At 35.3% G+C, this 19,592-nt stretch overlaps 1 protein-coding gene across 1 annotated transcript in view; it reads right to left on the bottom strand.

The window, feature by feature from the left end:
• Positions 1-19,592, bottom strand: part of LOC128741459 (nose resistant to fluoxetine protein 6-like) — a 132,230-nt gene that overhangs the window by 39,377 nt on the left and 73,261 nt on the right. Inside the window, exons 7-8 of the mRNA XM_053837286.1 lie at positions 18,772-18,948; positions 16,740-16,936 (exon numbers count right to left, since the gene is read on the bottom strand). Coding sequence (XP_053693261.1) covers positions 16,740-16,936; positions 18,772-18,948 — 374 coding nt within the window. The remainder of the gene's footprint in view (positions 1-16,739; positions 16,937-18,771; positions 18,949-19,592) is intronic.

Here is a 19,592-nt window from a genome sequence, read left to right as displayed (position 1 = left end):
CGGACGAAAAAAGGTACCCGGGCCCGTCCCGTACCCGTCGGGTTGCGGTCGGGTTCGGGTATCAAAAATAATAAACTTGCGGGTTCGGGTCGGGTACGGGTTTTTAATTTTTTTCTTGATCGGGTACGGGTCGGGTTCGGGTATTCAAATTTTCATACCCGACCATCTCTAATAAGCACGCATAAAAAAAAATATAACCTTATCGTTTACTCAATAACGATAAAGCACAGAAATGCAGTGCAGAATACAGCATACACCCGGGCAACATTACAATAAATCAATAATGTTGTGGTCAAAGTGATAAGCCCATACAAAAAAAAAATGTTTATAAGAATCGGTGAGTGCCATTATTTAAGTGAATGTTTAAAAGAGAAGAGCGATATATTCGGATTCAATTCTTCATTGAATGCAATGGTGGCTTTGAAAATGAGTGAGCGGGGGTTCATAAGTACAACGCCTGCAATCATTGTGGCATAGAAAATAAAAATCACTTGTGTGATCTTATATAGTCCTACGTTACCCTTGCGTACGACCCTTAGGGCTGTATACCTTGTAGTTTTTTAAAAATAACGCAATATTTCAAAATTTGCTGGAAGTCTAACGGTAGCTCGGATTTTAACAGTGTCTAAGGAAAAGTTCTTCGAAAAATGGTACTGAATAAATCCCATTTATTACATATGTAGTAATTTTATCATAGTGTGCCACAATTTTAATTTTAATGGAAAAAGTGCGATATTTTTGCATAAAACACGCTTAAAAGTATGAAGCCAAGGTTCGCCACTATTAACAATACTTGTAAAAGTTAGCTCAAAACATAAGCTTTCAAATGAGTATAATCTGATTTAGGGCAGAGTACTGATGTTGTGCTTGTAAGGCTACTATATTCGAATTTAATAGTACAGTATACAGACAAGACGCAAAGACTTTAAGTAACGAAGAGTATCTGAATTATGGGATATCCTCTTTGCATGGTTTGATACACTGCTTTGAAACCATGGTTCATATTGCATATAGACTGGATTTTAGGCGCTGGGGAAAATCTACGTTCGAAATGCAGTTTAAGGCAGTCAAGAAAAACATTCATACAGATTTCAGAAGTAAAATGGGATTAATTATCGCCAAACCAACAGGATCCGGTAATAGTAATGACAGAAATACAGATGTTTTCCGAATCTTGATATTAGTTCTAAAGTCACGGGTATAAATTTGGAATTAGCTACTAATATGAGAAATAAATAAAATGCATTTTCTTGTATCTTCTAAAATGCTTCTTCTAAAATGCATTTTCTTGCTCATTAATCTAGAAAAATTCTAAATTTATTGTTTTGATACCGCAAAACTTTACGCTGGGCTATAGATTTCTCCTCAGTGTTGAGCCACTGAAGGAGAGGGGCAAAAAAACAAAGAAATTTTTTAATCGAGCAAAAAAAATGCGTTTTAAGCATTTTTACTTAAAGTTTAAACGTGAAAACCAAATCAATTCTTTCTTTTCACATAGACGGTATTATTTTCCATGCAAAATCCCACGAAAAGGAAGACAAAAATGATAGAAAAAATTTTTGCCCGGTTTTCGGAAATTCCGTTGTTTGAATTTCCATTTCTGTTTCGTGGTAAAAGCGTAAACTCTACTAGTACACTCATTTTTCGAGAGTTTCAGGCCGAGCCGGTGGGCTCGGCAATTTATTTTATTATTTTATTATTATTATTATTTAATTGAATTTTTTTTTACGTATATCATACAAATTATTTTTTTGCCCCCCGAGTTTTCAAGCTAATTAGGGGGGGAGAGGGGGGTGTTGCTTGACAAAAACTTCAAAAATAATTTGCAATGGCCTTATATAAAACCTGCGGACGTTATATTACTAGTGAAAAATCTGAGAGGTTGTGCACAAGATACGACCACATAGGTGACGTAGGACTACGTAAGTCTCTTTGTAGCGATAGTAGGTTGTATCCATGTATGTAATAATGCGATTCTTCATGTACACAACCTACATACGCAACGTTTATCAAAGTAGTAACATTGTATACGTTCAATCCTCAACCGATTTTGGAGTTATATCCATGAATTGATTAAATCTATTTTATCAAAACGAATCGAAGTCACACTAAACCAAACAGTAAATAAATTTTTATGATCTGTTTCTACGTTGAATAGTGCTTTTCCTCTGGCAATCAGTAGATGGTACGCGCGAGTTTTCAAAAAGCTGAAAAATTTGCGCAAAACTTTTCTGAAGTTTACAAAAGAAGAACACTGATAATAAAAAAATTACAACTTGCAGACGTTTTGGAAGTGGCAGAAAATGTCGCCCGTGACCAGTAAACTTATTCCCGCAATTTGTTGGTCGTCCGCAACGGCGAAAAGTTCAACTTTTCACACGTTGCCTGTGTTATTATGGTATTAACTGTGTAAGAAAATATATTAAACTCTTCAATCGTTGTGTGATCCTCAAAAGGACCGATTGTTTGATTATCATAACTACCGATAACCGCTAACCAGGCACGGCTTGTTGCAACGGACCAGCCAGAAAGCCTCAGCAGCTATGCGATCGACAAAGCCGTTCGTGTATGGTCATGAGTCGCGATGTAACACCAGTCCAGGTCAGGAGGCCAACTGCAAGTGACATGGCATAATTCTGGTCGTTTTCTTGGGGCGAGCAGCATATTTCCTGCCAATTCCAGAACTTCAGCAGCCAGATATTCCATCACGGCAGCGAGACGAGTGCTCCACCTTCAACACGCTCAGCATACTTTCCTTTCCTCAGCAGCCGATGAACACGACCAACTGACGACGATATGTACCGTTAGGCAAACAATGTTTCAAATACAACCTTTAAAATTGTGCCACGGATGTGACTCGAAAGCTGCCTATCCGATGTGTCGCAAGCTAGCTGCTTGCCGATGTGTCGCCAACGAAAGCCGCTGATCGAGTGACGATGCGCAGTAAAAGGCATAGCAGCTAAAACCATATCGTTCACTGGCGGATGAGTCGATGAATTCTTCTGTTTGTTGGCGTCTCGCTTAGTGAATTTGGATGTCTTCGTTGCGTTATCCGGGGAACCAGCAACAACTGAAGCTCAAAAATTTGTGATCGGATTCTCAAGGGCGTATATTAAATACGCTTTATAAGGATGCTTAACCCATAGCTCATATCGTAGATATTTCTGTCATCCGTGCTAGGGAAGCACTGACGAGGGAAGGCAAAAATACGAAAATAATTCAATTTTTCAATGACGCGCATTGAAAATCAATAGCTTCCTATATTTTCCAAATCGATTTTTCGATCAATTGGTGTAAATATCTTGAAAATATATTGAAAATTGACTAAATTATGAGCCGAAGTGTGAAAACGCATTTCCACTTTGATGACGTCATTTCCAACAACCAATCACGACGCGGGAATTCTGGTAAAACATAGGTTCATTATTTTCAATTTTTCAATGTATTTAAATTGAATCCATACTTTTCTTCATTTGGGCCAATTCTTACACGATTTTCCAATCGATTGGCGTAAGAATATTGAAAATCGCTAAGCTATTAGCGTTTAAAACCTGACTACTTTTCGAGAAAGATTTTTTGGAATGACACCCTATACCAGGTACCTTCCAGATAGACGTAGTGCTGCGTCAAAAAATATCCTGTGAAAACCATTTAAAACAGTATTCCAGATGCCCGTCATTTTACCGAAGTAATTAGGACAACAAAAAAAGTTTACTAAAAAATACTTTAAAATATAGTGTAAAATAGTTTCCAACACAAACAATAATATATATTCTAATGCAAAAATAATTCGGACTGACCCCAAAATTACTTAAGAACCGTACATTACCCTTGATTTAAAGATATTTTTTCGCTTGGCCAGCTTTTGTATGGAGTCGCACAACTGTGCGTTGCACTCCTGACATTTCTGCAAGATCTCCCGGATGGTAAAAATATGGTCCGTAGTTGTGCGAGCCCTTATGAAGCCTGCCTGGTAATACTCTACCAAACCATGTGCTATCGGTGATAGCCAGCGTAACAGGATCTGACAGAGTAGCTTGTAGGCGGCGTTTACCATCGTTATGCCACGAAGGTTGCAGCAGTCGAACCGATCAGCCTTTTTGTAGATGGAGCAAACCTCTCCTTCCATTCATTCCTCCGGTAGTTTCTCCTCCTCCCAAACCTTGGAAATAACCTAGTGAAGAGCCGTTGCCAGCATTTCTCGGCTATGTTTATCAAGCTCTGCCGGTAGACGGTTCTGATGGCGGCTGACGGGCTGATGGCTGACAGCGGCTTTGATGGTCTTCAGGAACACAATTTGTTGTTTGAATTCTAGGAGATTAGGTATACTGGGACATCATTTTCTTCCATGTGCACTCGTAGGTTAATTTCCATTCCACCTCCTTATGCAATTTAGTATTTAGCCATTGAGGTGGTGATTGAACAACTGCTTCCACCTGTCGACCACCTCACGCTCGTTCGTGATTAGATTCCCTCCCTCGTCCCTACATATTAGAGTGTCCCAAAATAGCACTATGTCAGAAAGCCCCTCAAATGATAGCCTAGGGTGTCACAACAAAACTTTTATATTGCGTTAACATTGGTTGACACGATTTAGGGGTCGCACATTTGAGTTTTATGAAAAACTGGCATTTTTCAGGAGTAAATTTAAAAAAATATTTTTAGAATTGTTAAAGTAGGTGAAACAACGTACTTAACCTTTTTTCACAATCATTGAGATCTTTCATACATTCATAAAAAAGTTATGGTGGCATGTCTGGAGTCATATTTGGTTACGGAAATGCATTGAATTCGGCAAAATTTGGATATTTTCTAAATTTTATTTAAATAAACGTCAAAACAGGGTATCGAACAGTATCTCAGAGTAACGTAGCTAAACTGCATAGATAGGAAATTTTATGACAAACAATTTTGCCGAAGAAAGTAAAGACGTATATTCAAATCTCGCTGAGATATTTACGATTTTATGAAGGTGGAACAAAAGACATTTCTGTATTTTCCAAATTTTAGCAGTTTTATGTGAAAGACAAAACTTGATTTATTCATTAAGCATCACCTACGTTTTTCATTCGAGAAAATATGCACCCTTCACAGAATTTGGCACCATTTAGGCTCAAGAATCACTTTTAAAAAGGGCGTATCTATTTTATTAGGAACCATGTTTCAAAAATCGTATCTCGAAAACTAGGTTTGCTCCAAAATGATGTCTAAGCGTAAGTTCTAGAAAATTAATTTTTAAACATGAAAAAGTTAACACTCAAAATGTTATTTACCATTTTCGTATAATCTGTAGATGGTATACGGACAAATTTTAAGGAAAAGTTTATTGTAGTTGTCAACAATTTCATAATGATCATAGCTTGGTGATATAACTTGGCTAATAGATGAAAATGGTACGTTGAAAAAAAAATTGATAAGATACCCCAGGGCAAGTGGCACTACGGCGTAAGTGGGAACGGAGCATATAACTCTCTTCAGCCTTATTTTCTCTATCCGAACCTTTCTAGAAATGAAAGATACTGAGATAAATTTGAGCTTTATTTTCAATTTGCGTTGTAAGTTTGAAGCACCTTTATATAAATGATAGTTTGGTCACAGGCTTTCGTAAAAGTACATATTTTTCTGACAGTAGGTAAATATAGTGAGTGTATTAACAAATTACACCCGAAAACTAGTTGTTTAATTTAACAAATGGCATTAAATAAGTGGGTCGGAATGGACCACGATATTGTCCTTACCGTTTGCAATAAAACACACCGCACAACTTTTTGGCAGCCTAAAATCGCAGGCAAAAGCGACTGTGGGTGAGTTACGAATACATCTTATTTAGCTAGCAAATAAACTACACGGTGTGACAAAAAATTTTTTTTAATATACTTTGCAAGTGACCTAGTGTACGTTGTTAGTTACACCTAGTACATCATAAAAACACATATGACATCATCCTAACACCCCCAAAATTTCAAGTTATTCCAAAAAAAACCCGAATTAATCCACCTAGCGGCGTGACCTAGCCTTTCTACTGCCACAATAATCATTATTTAATTTCTCAGGAACATCTATAATTAACTTGACTATATTTTTAAATATCCGTTCCGTATTCCTCAAAATCCTTATTTGCCAGTAAAATTCACAACGTATTGCGCAGAATAATTATATTTTCTTTCCTTGGGTGCGTAAATACTTGTAAGCGTCATTTATGTTATTTGATGAACACTTATGAACTTATGATGAACTTATTTAGTTTTATAATCGGTCGGCCTTAACTTTCGGGTTTCAGAGCCACACACGAAACTTGTTTTGAACTGAATATAAAATATGTGTTCATAGCAGATTTTTTGATATTTTTTTTTGAGTGGTTTTAACCCAAAGGGTAGATTTTTTTTTGATATTTTGATATTAATACCATACGTTCAAAAGTTAGCATCTTTGAAAAACAAGAGCTCAGAAAAATTATTATTATACTTCGCTTTTGAAGAAAAAGGATATCTACAACAAAATGATTAATCTCAAAATTTTGCTCTTAGTTTGCTTGGCTTCAATTTTACAATATATCTGAATTAGAAAAAATAACTGAATAGAGCATTAGATATGAAAAAGAGAAATTGAACTTTTTCTTAGCTGACGCTCCTTCAGATAATTATTTTTGCATGAAAATCAAAACTTAAGCTTCTTTTGAATGTACTGAAAAGATAGTCATTAACTTGATCACATCGTTTTTACAATGTTAGAGGGTTAGGAAAACAAGATGAGGTCGAAAAATAGTGCAAAAATTGCGCCATAAACATGCTTGAGAATGAGAAATATGATCGATATGATTTCCAGTGCTTGTCATTTTTGATTTATTTATTAAAACATGATACATGACATAAGACATCTATCCTTTAAAATGTCACTAACGAAAACAAATCGTAGTTCGCCTAAGACGTGCAGGCTTCATCAGTGTCTTATTTCAAAGCGTATACGTATCTGTCGCGAATAAATTTTAAATAGTGGAATTTAGTCGGTAAAAGTTTTTTTCTTTTCTTTTATTTCAGAGTTCGTATTCCACTAAGAGGCTTCAAAAACTTCTGACTATTGACATGTTTCTCACTTTTCTTGAATTTCATTGCAAATTGTCATCACATACACATACATACATACATACATACATACATACATACATACATACATACATACATACATACATACATACATACATACATACATACATACATACATACATACATACATACATACATACATACATACATACATACATACATACATACATACATACATACATACATACATACATACATACATACATACATACATACATACATACAGACATACATACATACATACATACATACATACATACATACATACATACATACATACATACATACATACATACATACATACATACATACATACATACATACATACATACATACATACATACATACATACATACATACATACATACATACATACATACATACATACATACATACATACATACATACATACATACATACATACATACATACATACATACATACATACATACACTCATACATACACACACACATTGAATACAATCAACATTTGATTGATATGTTATGATTTCACACATTTTGACGGTTTAATATACGGTGGTTAAGTGTTAAAGTTTGAATAACTTTTGAATGAACCGTCCGTTTTTAATTAACTCGGTTTCGTTTGATAGATCTCAGCAGTAATTTTTAAATAATAATAAAATGTGTGATGTTTTTCATTGAATTAATTCTTTAATGTTACAAAAATATGTTTTAAATACTATTTTTTCACATTTCTTTATGTAACTTTCAAACCACAAGTCCAATCGTCATGAAATTTGGAAGTTAAGAGTTTGTAAGGCTCCTCTTTCATATGCAATCAATTTTGTTCAAATTGGTTAAGGGATCTATGAGATGATGAAGTCCCATATTTTTCGTATTTTTATACATAACTTTTGAACTAAAAGTCCGATCAGTTTGAAATTCAATAGCGACCAATGGGACACCTAGACCTTCCATTTGACACTAAGAACATTAAAATCGGTCCAGCCATCTCCGAGAAAAGTGAGTGAGATTGAAAGCGTTACATACACACACACACACACACACACACACACACACACACACACACACACACACACACACACACACACACACACACACACACACACACACACACACACACACACACACACACACACACACACACACACACACACACACACACACACACACACACACACACACACACACACACACACACACACACACACACACACACACACACACACACACACACACACACACACACACACACACACACACACACACACACACACACACACACACATACATACACACACACAGAAAATGCTCAGTTTTCGAAACTGAGTCGAATGGTATGACATTCGGCCCGCAGGACCTTCTTTCCATTTCCGGTTTTCCAAGTCATTTCTATACCTTTATACTATATATTTATTTAGTAGAAAGGCAAAACGTTTTTTGGTTAGGTGTACACATACTATCATGAATAACTCAATAATTTTCCAAGCAATTTTAAGTTTTACCTTTGTTATACTATAACAAAGGTTTAAAAATTGGTCGAAAAACACGAAATTGATCCGAGGCCCGGAGGGCCAAGTCACATATACCAATCGATAGGGTTCGTCGATTTGAGCAATGTCTGTGTGTGTGTGTGTGTGTGTGTATGTATGTAATGATTTTTTCTATCGCCTGTTTCTCAGAGATGTCTGAACCGAATCGTTCGCTATTACTTTTGTTTGAGAGGTATTATTGTCTAGTAGATCACTATTGAGTTGCTTCGTGACACGACGTTTCGTTTAAAAGTTATAAGCAAAGATGTGAAAAATACGTGACACGGGTTTCTCTAGAACTACACGACCGATTTCAGCGTGCTTAGTATCAAATAAAAGCTCTTATTAAAGCTAAATTATTCAGCAATTTTTAATTGAAAACAAACAAGTAGTTTAAAAGTTATGCTTAAAAAACCTGATTTGACAAGGTAATAATTATCGCCTGTTTCTTAGAGATGGCCAAACCGGTTTATGCGCTATTAGTCTCATTTGAAAGATAATATATCCTAATAGATCACTATTGAATGGTTTTTTGATTGGACGTTTAATTTGAAAGTTATGAGCAATCGAATACACCGTACCAAAATTAACAATAATTTATAATGATTTTAACCAAGATAATTTACCTAATTTCAATTATTTTAATATCAAACGAGAGGTTTTGACACTACGAATATATATGCAAAATTTCATAAGAATTGGTTGTAGCGGTCAAAAGATATTAACCCTCGAACACTCGCGCCAACTTTTGTAACGCAGTTACTCGCGCGCCCAATAGCCTCAAACCAAAGAAAACGTGCGTACTAGAGTTTTGACTGGGAAAACTTGGTTTTAGGTTTATCGAGCCTTTAGAATAGTTTCTTGAAATTAAAAGCTCTATCGTCTGGTGGAATCTAAATTTTGATTAATCCCCCTAAAAGTGAATAAAAAAATTATTTTTCTTCAGTGTCAATATAACACATTGATGTGTTCTGCAAAGTTATAGAGCATATTATTACAAGAAATTTTGCTAAAGACAGTAACCTTCCATCTCTGCAGCTAAGATAGAAAAATCTTATTTATTGTATATGAATTTGTAAAATCAGGTTTTATATTTTTGCTCTTTTTGTAATTGTAGTATGACTTTTTCATGTATTACAAAGTTGTACAAATGATAAAAATACACAATTTTGCTGAATATAGTATACCTCTATATTTGCTTGTTTAGGAACTGTAGAACTTTGATTATAAAAAATACCCTAATTTTGACTACGAATTACTCGACTACCAGCAGACGGATACATTTTAAACATTTTACATTGGGTAGTTTTGCTGCATACAGACACCATTTGTCCATATGGAGAAACGAGAGAAAATTCCACTTGGGGTCAATTGCGGTACACCTCGCTTGCTGATTGCTTCGTTTCTGTGATGGCGGTTTATGCTGATCTATTTTCCCAACAATTTAAATTATTAATGCATTGAACAATTATGACATTGTGCTCAGAATAAGTTTATTGAAGAATATACGTTAGTTAAACAACGGTTTGTAACTTTATAACAATATGGCGTTGAAAAACCTACACGTGTTGTACAAAATACAACAGCGTGAGTAACCGAAGGTTAATAAAAATTGATGAAAATTATTCTAGAAAACTCTATTGATGTGCATCAAATAGAATGGCATTACAGGAAATTATGCATAGTTCAAAAACCTATAAACTAGGCCTTTACTAGGCAATGTATATGTTAAAGAATAAAATTTCCTCTTACAACTTACTTTTATTTGCACTTACTCAAATTAATAACAACTTACTTATCCTTACTCAGCAATTTCATGAAAAAAGGATCTATCAAAATTTAAAAGTGTTCCGATTTTGTTCAAAATTTGTAAACTTATTCAATTTTCAAAAATTTTATGTAAACCAACGCATTACGCAAAGTTGATTGATAGATGAATTATGTTCCGAAAACGTGTCGATTTCTATCTCAAATAGCAAGTAAAACCGTATAACAAAGGTTCCTTTCACCACTAGGTGGATTAAATCGGGTTTTTTATACATTTTTGGAAGCTTAGAGGATAAGCTTTCAGCTTACATTCACTATGGTTCTACAAAAGTTAGATGAGATTTTTTCAATTCAATATGAAATTTAACTAAAAAATTAAAAAAAATCAGAGGGGTTGTGCACAAGACACGACCGCATAGGTGACGTAGGACCACGTAAGTCTCTTTGTAGCGATAGTAGGATGTATCCATGTATATAATAATACGATTCTTCATGTATACAAGCTACATCCGTAACGGTCATCAAAGTAGAAACATTGTATACATTCAATCCTCAACCGATTTTGGAGTTATATCCATGAATTGATTGACTCTATTTTATTAAAACGAAACCAAGTTAGTAACTAAACCAAACAGTAAATAAATTTGTATGATATGTTCCTACGTTGAATAGTGCTTTTCCTTTGGTAATCGGTAGACGGTACGCGCGAGTTTTCAAAAAGTTGAAAATTTTGCGCAACTTTTCTGCGGCTTACAACAGAACACTGATAAAGCATTTACAACCTGCAGACGTATTGTAAGTCGCAGAAAATGTCACCTGTGACCAGAAAACTTATTACCGTCATTGGTTGGTCGTCCGCAATGGCGAAAAATTCAACTTTTCCCTCGTTGACTGCGTTAATTATGGTAATAACTGGGCAAGAAAATATAATAAACTCTTCAATCGTTGTGTGGCCCTTAAAAGAACCGATTGTTTGATTATCATAACTCCTGCTTGCAATAAACTTGCACTAACGCATTTAACGTAATTCTCTGTTCGGTAAATTGGAGTACCGATAACCGCTAACCAGGCACGGCTTGTTGCAACGGACCAACCAGAAAGCCTCAGCAGCTATGAGATCAACGAAACCGTTCGTGTATGGTCCTGAATCACGAGAAATACCACTCCAAGTGGCCAGCTGCAAGTAACGTGGGATGCTTCTGGTCGTTTTGTTGTCGCGAGCAGCATATTTCCTGCCAATTCCAGGATTTCAGCAGCCAACTATGCCATCACGGCAACGAAATGAACCACCAGCAACAAGCGAACAAAACCACGAGGTGATCGGTTAAAATTATTGGAAAGAAGCGAATAATCAGATCAACCTAAGTTAAATAGAATTTAAATCTGTGAGTGAAAATTCCTCAAATCTTCATGAACAAATGTTTCGTTCTTAAAAGAACGGTTTTTCAACGTGATATGCTGGAAATTTAAGCCTTCTTTTCCGTCTTCTTGGGCAGCAACAAAACAGTTTGAATGTTCGAAAAGACACTTCTCATTCCAGCGGTGACACGGGACAGCAATTTGTTCAACTCTTCGTTGTTGCGGATGGCCAGCTGCAAGTGTCGATAATTCCGATCGTCTCGTTGTCGCGAGCAGCATTTGTCCTCCCAATTCCAGAACTCCTGTTGCCAGATATTCCATCACGGCAGCGATCATTGAGTGCTCCAGCTCCAACACCTCGCTTGGTGAATTTGCATGTCTTCGTTGCCTTATCCGTGAGAAGCAGCAACAGCTGAAGCTCAACAATTTTCGATCGGATTCTATAGGGCGTAAATTAAATACAATCATAAGGAAGCTTAACCCATAGCTTATATCGTATATATTTCTGTCATCCGTGCTAGGGAAGCACTGACGAGGGAAGGCAAAAATATGAAAATAATTCAAATTTTCAAAATCAATTCAAAAACAACAATTTTACAAATTCAATTTCAAAAACAAAATCAATAGTTTTCTATATTTTCAATCGATTTCCCGATCAATTGGTGTAAATATCTTGTAAATCTATTGAAAATTGACTGAATTATAAGCCGAAGCGTGAAAACGCGTTTCTACTTTGATGACGTCATTTCCAACAACCAATCACGAAGCGAGAATTCTGGTAAAACATAGGTTCATTATTTTCAATTTTTCAATAGTTCAACATCAAGAATCCGCACTTTTCTTTATTTGGGTCAATTCTTAGAAGATTTTCCAATCGATTGGTGTAAGAATATTGAAAATCGATTGGAAAACCGCTGAGCTATTAGCGCTCAAAACCTTTCATTTTTCGTGACGCTCGTATTTTTCGATTTTTTGGAATGACACCCTATCTCAAAACTTGCCGTAAGACGTAGTCCTACGTCAAAATTCCCACTTTAGGGGTCCTTAAAGTGACCTTAAAAATGACCCACATTTCTAAGCTCAACATCACTGAGACCATTTTTAAGAGTTGTAGAATTTGTTGCTTCTCATACATTATCAAGACATTATGTTGGATGGATACAATAAGCTAAAAATAAAAAAAATAAAAAAATATATCACCCACCTAAACTTACAACTGAGCATCTTGTACACAATGTAAGATTAGGCGGGTTAAAGACCCCTAAAGTGAGAAAATTTTTAATTTTTTAGGTAAATTTCATATTTATTTGAAAAAATCTCGTCTAACTTTTGTAGAACCATAGTGAATGTATATATATCCTGAAAGCTTATCCTCTAAGCTCTCCAAAAATGTATAAAAAATTTAAAATTGCTTGAGTTATTCATGATAGTATGTGTACACCTAGCCAAAAAACGTTTTTTTGCAATAACTTGAAATTTTAGGGGTGTTAGGAAGATTTCAAATGTGTTCTTATGATGTACTAGGTATGACTAACAACGTACACTAGATCATTTGAGAAGTATTTTTTCCATGTAACACCGTGCTATTGGTTTACTTGACAAAATAAATGAAAATTGCACTCGCGACGATTTCGTCCGCGACGGTTACAATTCATCGCGTTCGAAAGGGTGGGAAATTTACAATATTTGTAAATAAATATAAAAAATCAGAGGGGTTGTGTACAAGACACGACCGCATATAGAGGTGACGTAGGACTACGTAAGTCTCTTTGTAGTGATAGTGGCATGTATTCATGCTTGTAATCATTCGATTCTTCATGTATACATGCTATATGCAACATATATGCGTTGTATGTAACATTTATCCAAGTAGTAACATTGCATACGTTCAATTCTCTAAAGATATTGCATTTGAAAACAATTTAACAAAATCAAGAACACAAACTATTGCTTTCCTGCTACCTTACTAAAATTAAAGATTTTTTTTATTATCCATGGTTTCCCACGTTGAAGGGATTTTACCAATTCAATCCTATTTTATCAACAGCACATCTTTTCACTACACTTCTAATGAAACGGCAAGCATGCGTATTCATACAGAGCCGTATTATAACCGAACAATACAGCTGTAGCACATTTTTCCAACACAGATATCAAGTTCGCCGTGGTTTAATCGTCTCGCAGTAAAGAATTTGCGATCTGTTGGGACAACAAACTTGTGTCATTTTTTCTGGCACACTTCCCTAACACAGACATCAAATTGGACTAGGTTTAATAGCGTTCGTAAGAAATCTGTTGCCACGAGGGGGCTTTGTTACTCTCTCTGGCGTACTTCCCAAGCAAGGACATCAAAATGGTCTAGGTTGAACCGTGGAGTTAAGAAATCTTGTTGAAATGAGGGAGCTCTGCCACTTGTTTTGGCTTACTTCCCAAGCACAGATATCGAATTGGTATAGGTTTAGATCATCGTTAAGAATCTTCCAACCAATCACGAAGCGAGAATTCTCGTAAAACATAGGTTCATTATTTTCAATTTTTCAATAGTTCAACATCAAGAATCCATACTTTTCTTTATTTGGGTCAATTCTTAGAATATTTTCCGATCGATTGGTGTAAGAATATTGAATATCGATTGGAAAACCGCTGAGCTATTAGCGCTCAAAACCTTTCATTTTTCGTGACGCTCGCATTTTTCGATTTTTTGGAATGACACCCTATCTCAAAACTTGCCGTAAGACGTAGTCCTACGTCAAAATTATACACTCAAAAAAATCAGCACGTCAAGTTTACGTGAAAACATACGTAATTCTCATCCATCACACTTTTCATGTAACATTTACGTGAGTTGTTGGTAACTCGCACTCATACTAACCAGTTTACGTGCGATCCCAGTAAGTTTTATTAATTTTCCATTAACTAGTACATGAAGTTCACGTAAGTTGCTGTACAGAAGTTTACGTGATTTTTCACGTGGATGTGACGTGTCGATTTTTTGAGTGTACGGACTTCCAATAACTGTACACATACACAGTTGTACTTGCCAGTGAAAAAACTGTCAATCTTATTCTGTACTTCGAAGGATCTGTTTCATATCATTTGGTTAATATTCATCGGAATAGAGAAATAGTATATTTGATGCTAATCCGCACGTCCCTTAAATCTAGTAAGGAAATGTCATTGCATGAGAGAAGACAAGCATATTTCCTGTCCCCTTTTTCAACACCAGAAAATTATAAAATCAGCATCGCTGGTATAGCCAATATCAACCGCATCTTATTATTTGCGTTTATGTGACAGCTCGTGTCGTTCAATTTCGTTTCAGCGTTTTTATATTTTATGTACTATAAATATTTTAGATTTTACCATCAATAAGTTCATCATACCTGTTCCTCACGGCGAGTTTGAGAAGGTTTTTAAATCTTTTAGCTCTATTAACGCCAATAGGCCCAGCCGTTGTTGAATTTCATACAAAGAAATGCGAACTTTTTATCCCGTTGTCTTGTCACAAAGAGTAATTAAATTTTGTGTGGAAACCGTAAATAACGTAGTAACGTAACGCAAAGCGAATTTTTTTTGAGAATATCACAGTTTTGCTGATATTTTTCACCAAGCTTTTTGCCTACCCGTGGGGATCAATGTGGTGCATGCCGAGTTTAATGTAATAAAAGATTAGGTGCTGCATGCAAAGTTAAATGTTACTAGGTAAAAGTGCGATTTCACGTTAACGGAGTTTTTGCAATATCGATATAACTATCGATATTCGGCCTAAATATCGATGGCAATATCGCAAGGGGTCCAAATATCGATATTGTTGATATCGATATTTTTTCAGGATATCAACAACCCTAGAGAGGTTCAGTCCTGATCCTCGTCTATCCTCAACACGCCGACTCGTTGTGAGGCGACAAACGAAGATGTGGCTCCAACTCTACTCACGGGTCGAGATTCACTCTGCCTGATCTCTGACTGTATGCTGGAGGGTGGGCGGAAGCAAAGGAGAGCCGAGCAGTTATGGCCAGTAGGATCTAAAAAGAATCTAAATATATATAATGTCGAGTATGAGGGTTACTCAAAAGTTGCTGAGTTTCAATAAGAGAGATCTCAGCAAGCTTCCCAATGCAGACTACCAAGCAGAAGAAAGGTAGCGGCAGGAAACGCGGAACCGCAGACCTAACGAATGCCCGGATGACCGTCCGGCGGATGGTAGCATTTAAAAAAACGTGTTCGAAATATAAAATTTGAAAAAAGTCATAGTTGTTCTACGAAGTCCTTTCATGAAAGTTGCTTCATCTCAGAATAACTAAAAAACTGGAAATTTACTTCTATTTTTTCCAAAAATTTTTTTAAAGAAATCAAAAATGGTATATTTTTGGTATCTTGATTTTAAGTTTTAGTTTCAAATATTGAAAAACTGGTAAATTTTTTTTCAGTGCATATTTTTTCCATGTATAGAAATTAAATTTTTATAACTTTTACTTTGACATTATTTTTGAGCAATCGAAAGTTTTCGCGATACAATCTTTTGAACATAATACACATGGAAATAAATACACCCTTTTAACAATGAGTCTTGAATCAAAATGGTACCAAAACCTGTGGAAGATGTATAGTGCTGATTGCAAGGGAAATTGTACCGTCCAAAGTGCGAAATCTCTCATAAAAGTGCGATCCTGTGTTAAATCGTTTCGGTAGCTTCGGCGCACTTTTTCGTTACATTCCTAGCAATAAGTGCCCTGAAGACACCGAAACGATTTAAGCCAAAATAACACTGTTATGAGCGATTTCGCACGTATCGATTGGATAATCTTTCTTGCAATCAGCACTATTTGCTTCTATCAAACACGTTGATAAAGTTTTCATTCCAATCAGAAAGGTTCAAATTCTGTCATTTACCTATTTCACGTGGAACTGCTCTGATGTGACTTATTATACTGCTGTTTCGATATGCTAGAATAATATCTTGATCTCAACGTGCTGTTCTAATCGGAATACTCACAACCATTACATGTTGTAAATGCATTGGTGCTTCCATCTGGAACGATGTTACCATCATAACTACTGGATGAAGTAAATACGCGCAGTAAGACAGTCTGCTCAAAGGGTAAAGCCCACGATAGGATAAAATTCTGTTCACGGTAGAAGCATATCCCCAACAGCACGATAGTGTAATCCAAACAAGGGCAGCTCCCCAAGCTATAAAAATAATATGAATAGAAAATAAAAGAAAGTTTTATTTTAAATTTATATAATATTTATGATTAATGATCAATAGGACGCGAAAAGCTAAACAACGACGCTAAATGATTTTTTTTTCTCATTCTAATCTATTATTAGGGAGATGCACCAGCAATAGTAGTAGAGAAATGTTTGTCATTATTTTCGGTTATTTTGGAATTATTTACTAATATCAGATTTCTAGAAATAGTTACAACGATTTGGTTAACTTCAATATTTCGAAAACTGACCTTTTATTGGTTTAGTTTGAGACTCAAAACTCTACCTGCTAATAGCTTTAGAATAACTTTAGCCTCTCTGTTCTAGTAATATTGGTAATGCGCGATTAAAAGTAGACTCAGTGTTTTTAACAACCGTCCATTCTTAATCAATGTCCACGAGTAGTGTCACAATGCGATCGATTGTTTCATGTACGGCGCATACATTATTGTGCTACGTTGTACCTTATATTATATAAGGAACTAGATACGCCAGTCTTTGATTTCCTCATACATGAGTAAAAAGTATGCCATCAGCACTATCTATTGGCGGTAGGGTGTACTAGACTATCATAGTCTTTGTATCGCTTTCTCATTTTACACAAGTGTTAGTGACAAATTATGTAAGTCAAACGTGTGGCCGCCAAAAAGTTCAACGAACAATATGACAGGTTAGTGAACCCTGTTGCCGTCAGGAGTCACTTTACTGACGATTGAATCTGCGAAGAGTCGCGTATCTAGTTCTTTTATAATCTAAAGTTGTACCACAGACAAACAGACATAACACTCGTTTTCCTTTCTTCGCACCGAATAAATCGGCATTTTAAATTTGGGTTTAGTTGGGAATGTCTCCGTTTTGGTCAAAGTGGCGCTTTTTAACGAAAGAAGGGTAATGTCCCATAAAAAATACAAGCTAGTTCGAGGGATACTCCTGCTTGATATTTGGGAATGTTGATCATAGATGATTTGTGGGTTATTTTAATTTGCAACACTTTCTAAAAAACTAATTGCAAGTTGCCGGAAAAGTAATACGTCTTAGCAACATGAATAAGAAAATGAAATTTTTTTTTATTTATTCAGAAAAGAATAACTATTTCAAAGCTAAAAATTGAAAATCTACCATTGTTAGAACATCTACCACTAATATTAGAGCAAGGCACTTTTCTAAATCTTCTTATTTTTTCATATTTGAAAAAATAATTTTATTATCAGACATAGGTATACAAAAAATTTCATAAATTCACGATACAATTTTTTGGATTTATTTACAGCACTGGGGCTTAGATCCACTATTACTTCCACCCTAATGAATTTTCGATACTTGTTCACAGTTAAAATTAAAACAAAACATAACTTTAAAGGCTTTACTTAAAAAATGTTATCAATGCAATTTTAAAAATATATGACGTACATGGATAGAAATTCAATCTCCAAAATGAGCAAAATGACTCATGATCTCCGGATTTTGGCTTATGTTTTATGAAAATACACCATGAATAATAGCCATGATTTCACGAACTTCTTGCGGTACAACACAACACAAGATCATGAATTATTATACATGATGTTGAGCTGTCTTATATGGCAGTTCAGTCATGATTTCACAGCAATTCAAACTTTATGATTTTATGTTTTTATTCACGGTATCGGAGTCAGATTTCTTTCCGTGTATGTATTTAATACACAAGGTATGACATTAGACGAAACTGGAATTTCAAAACCGATAACTAAAAATAAGATTATTGCAAATAACGATTTTCTGGATGATTTAAAATTCTAATTTTTTGTTATTATCCGATTTTTTTTGATACTAACCTGTATGGCCCAGGCTAACATAAAGTGCTGTTTCTGGAACTGATAACTTGCCATTCCAAACTCCGAATACAAGTCCAAAGATAGTTGCAAGTGAGAATGTCCATAACATTATATTAACCTTACGGGATACCTTCGGAGGAGTCTTTTTGAAATAGTAGATATATCCGGTTAACATGCCTGCGATAAAAACATGTTGAGCATTTTAGACATGTATAAAAATGTATAAAAATCTTAAATATCTTGTTTGCAAAATTTGCTGAACCTTAGTTGTGATATAATTCATAATCAGGAAAATTTTAATTACTTTACTTTTACTCGAAAATAATCCAAACAAAAACTCTCAAATTAATTTATAGTTATATCCGCTGTTGGCAAGGCTGTTCGGGCAACTAACCCCGGTGGATGTAAACGTCGAGTGATGACAGAGAAGCGGGCACTTGTCCTTTTACTGAGAGTTAAAATAAGAAGTAGGAATAGAGTATAGAAACTAAAATAAGAGATTGGCCAAATAACTCATTTGAACTTAATGGAAATTAAAAGCTTCCGAAGCGGTTGCTTGAAAATTTGTCGAGTACCTATCTATAATCGAAATTGAACGAACACGGGTGACGAAAAATAACTATGATCAAGCAGCGACAAAGCGTATCGTATTATCATGAAATCGATCCGTGCTGCACCATGAAAGCAACCACAATCATATTTGTAGCATACAGTTCATAAAACTACATCAATGTTAATATTTTTTTGAAACGATGGTTCTACAATTGATGAAGGGACGGTAGGGGAAAGAAATGATTTTTTTTTGGTGAAGGAGGGGAAGA

Source organism: Sabethes cyaneus, chromosome 3 (assembly GCF_943734655.1).
Source record: "Sabethes cyaneus chromosome 3, idSabCyanKW18_F2, whole genome shotgun sequence".
NCBI lineage: Eukaryota > Metazoa > Arthropoda > Insecta > Diptera > Culicidae > Sabethes > Sabethes cyaneus.
The sequence above is the reverse complement of the archived record's forward strand: the minus strand, read 5'-3'. Positions and strand labels throughout refer to the sequence as shown.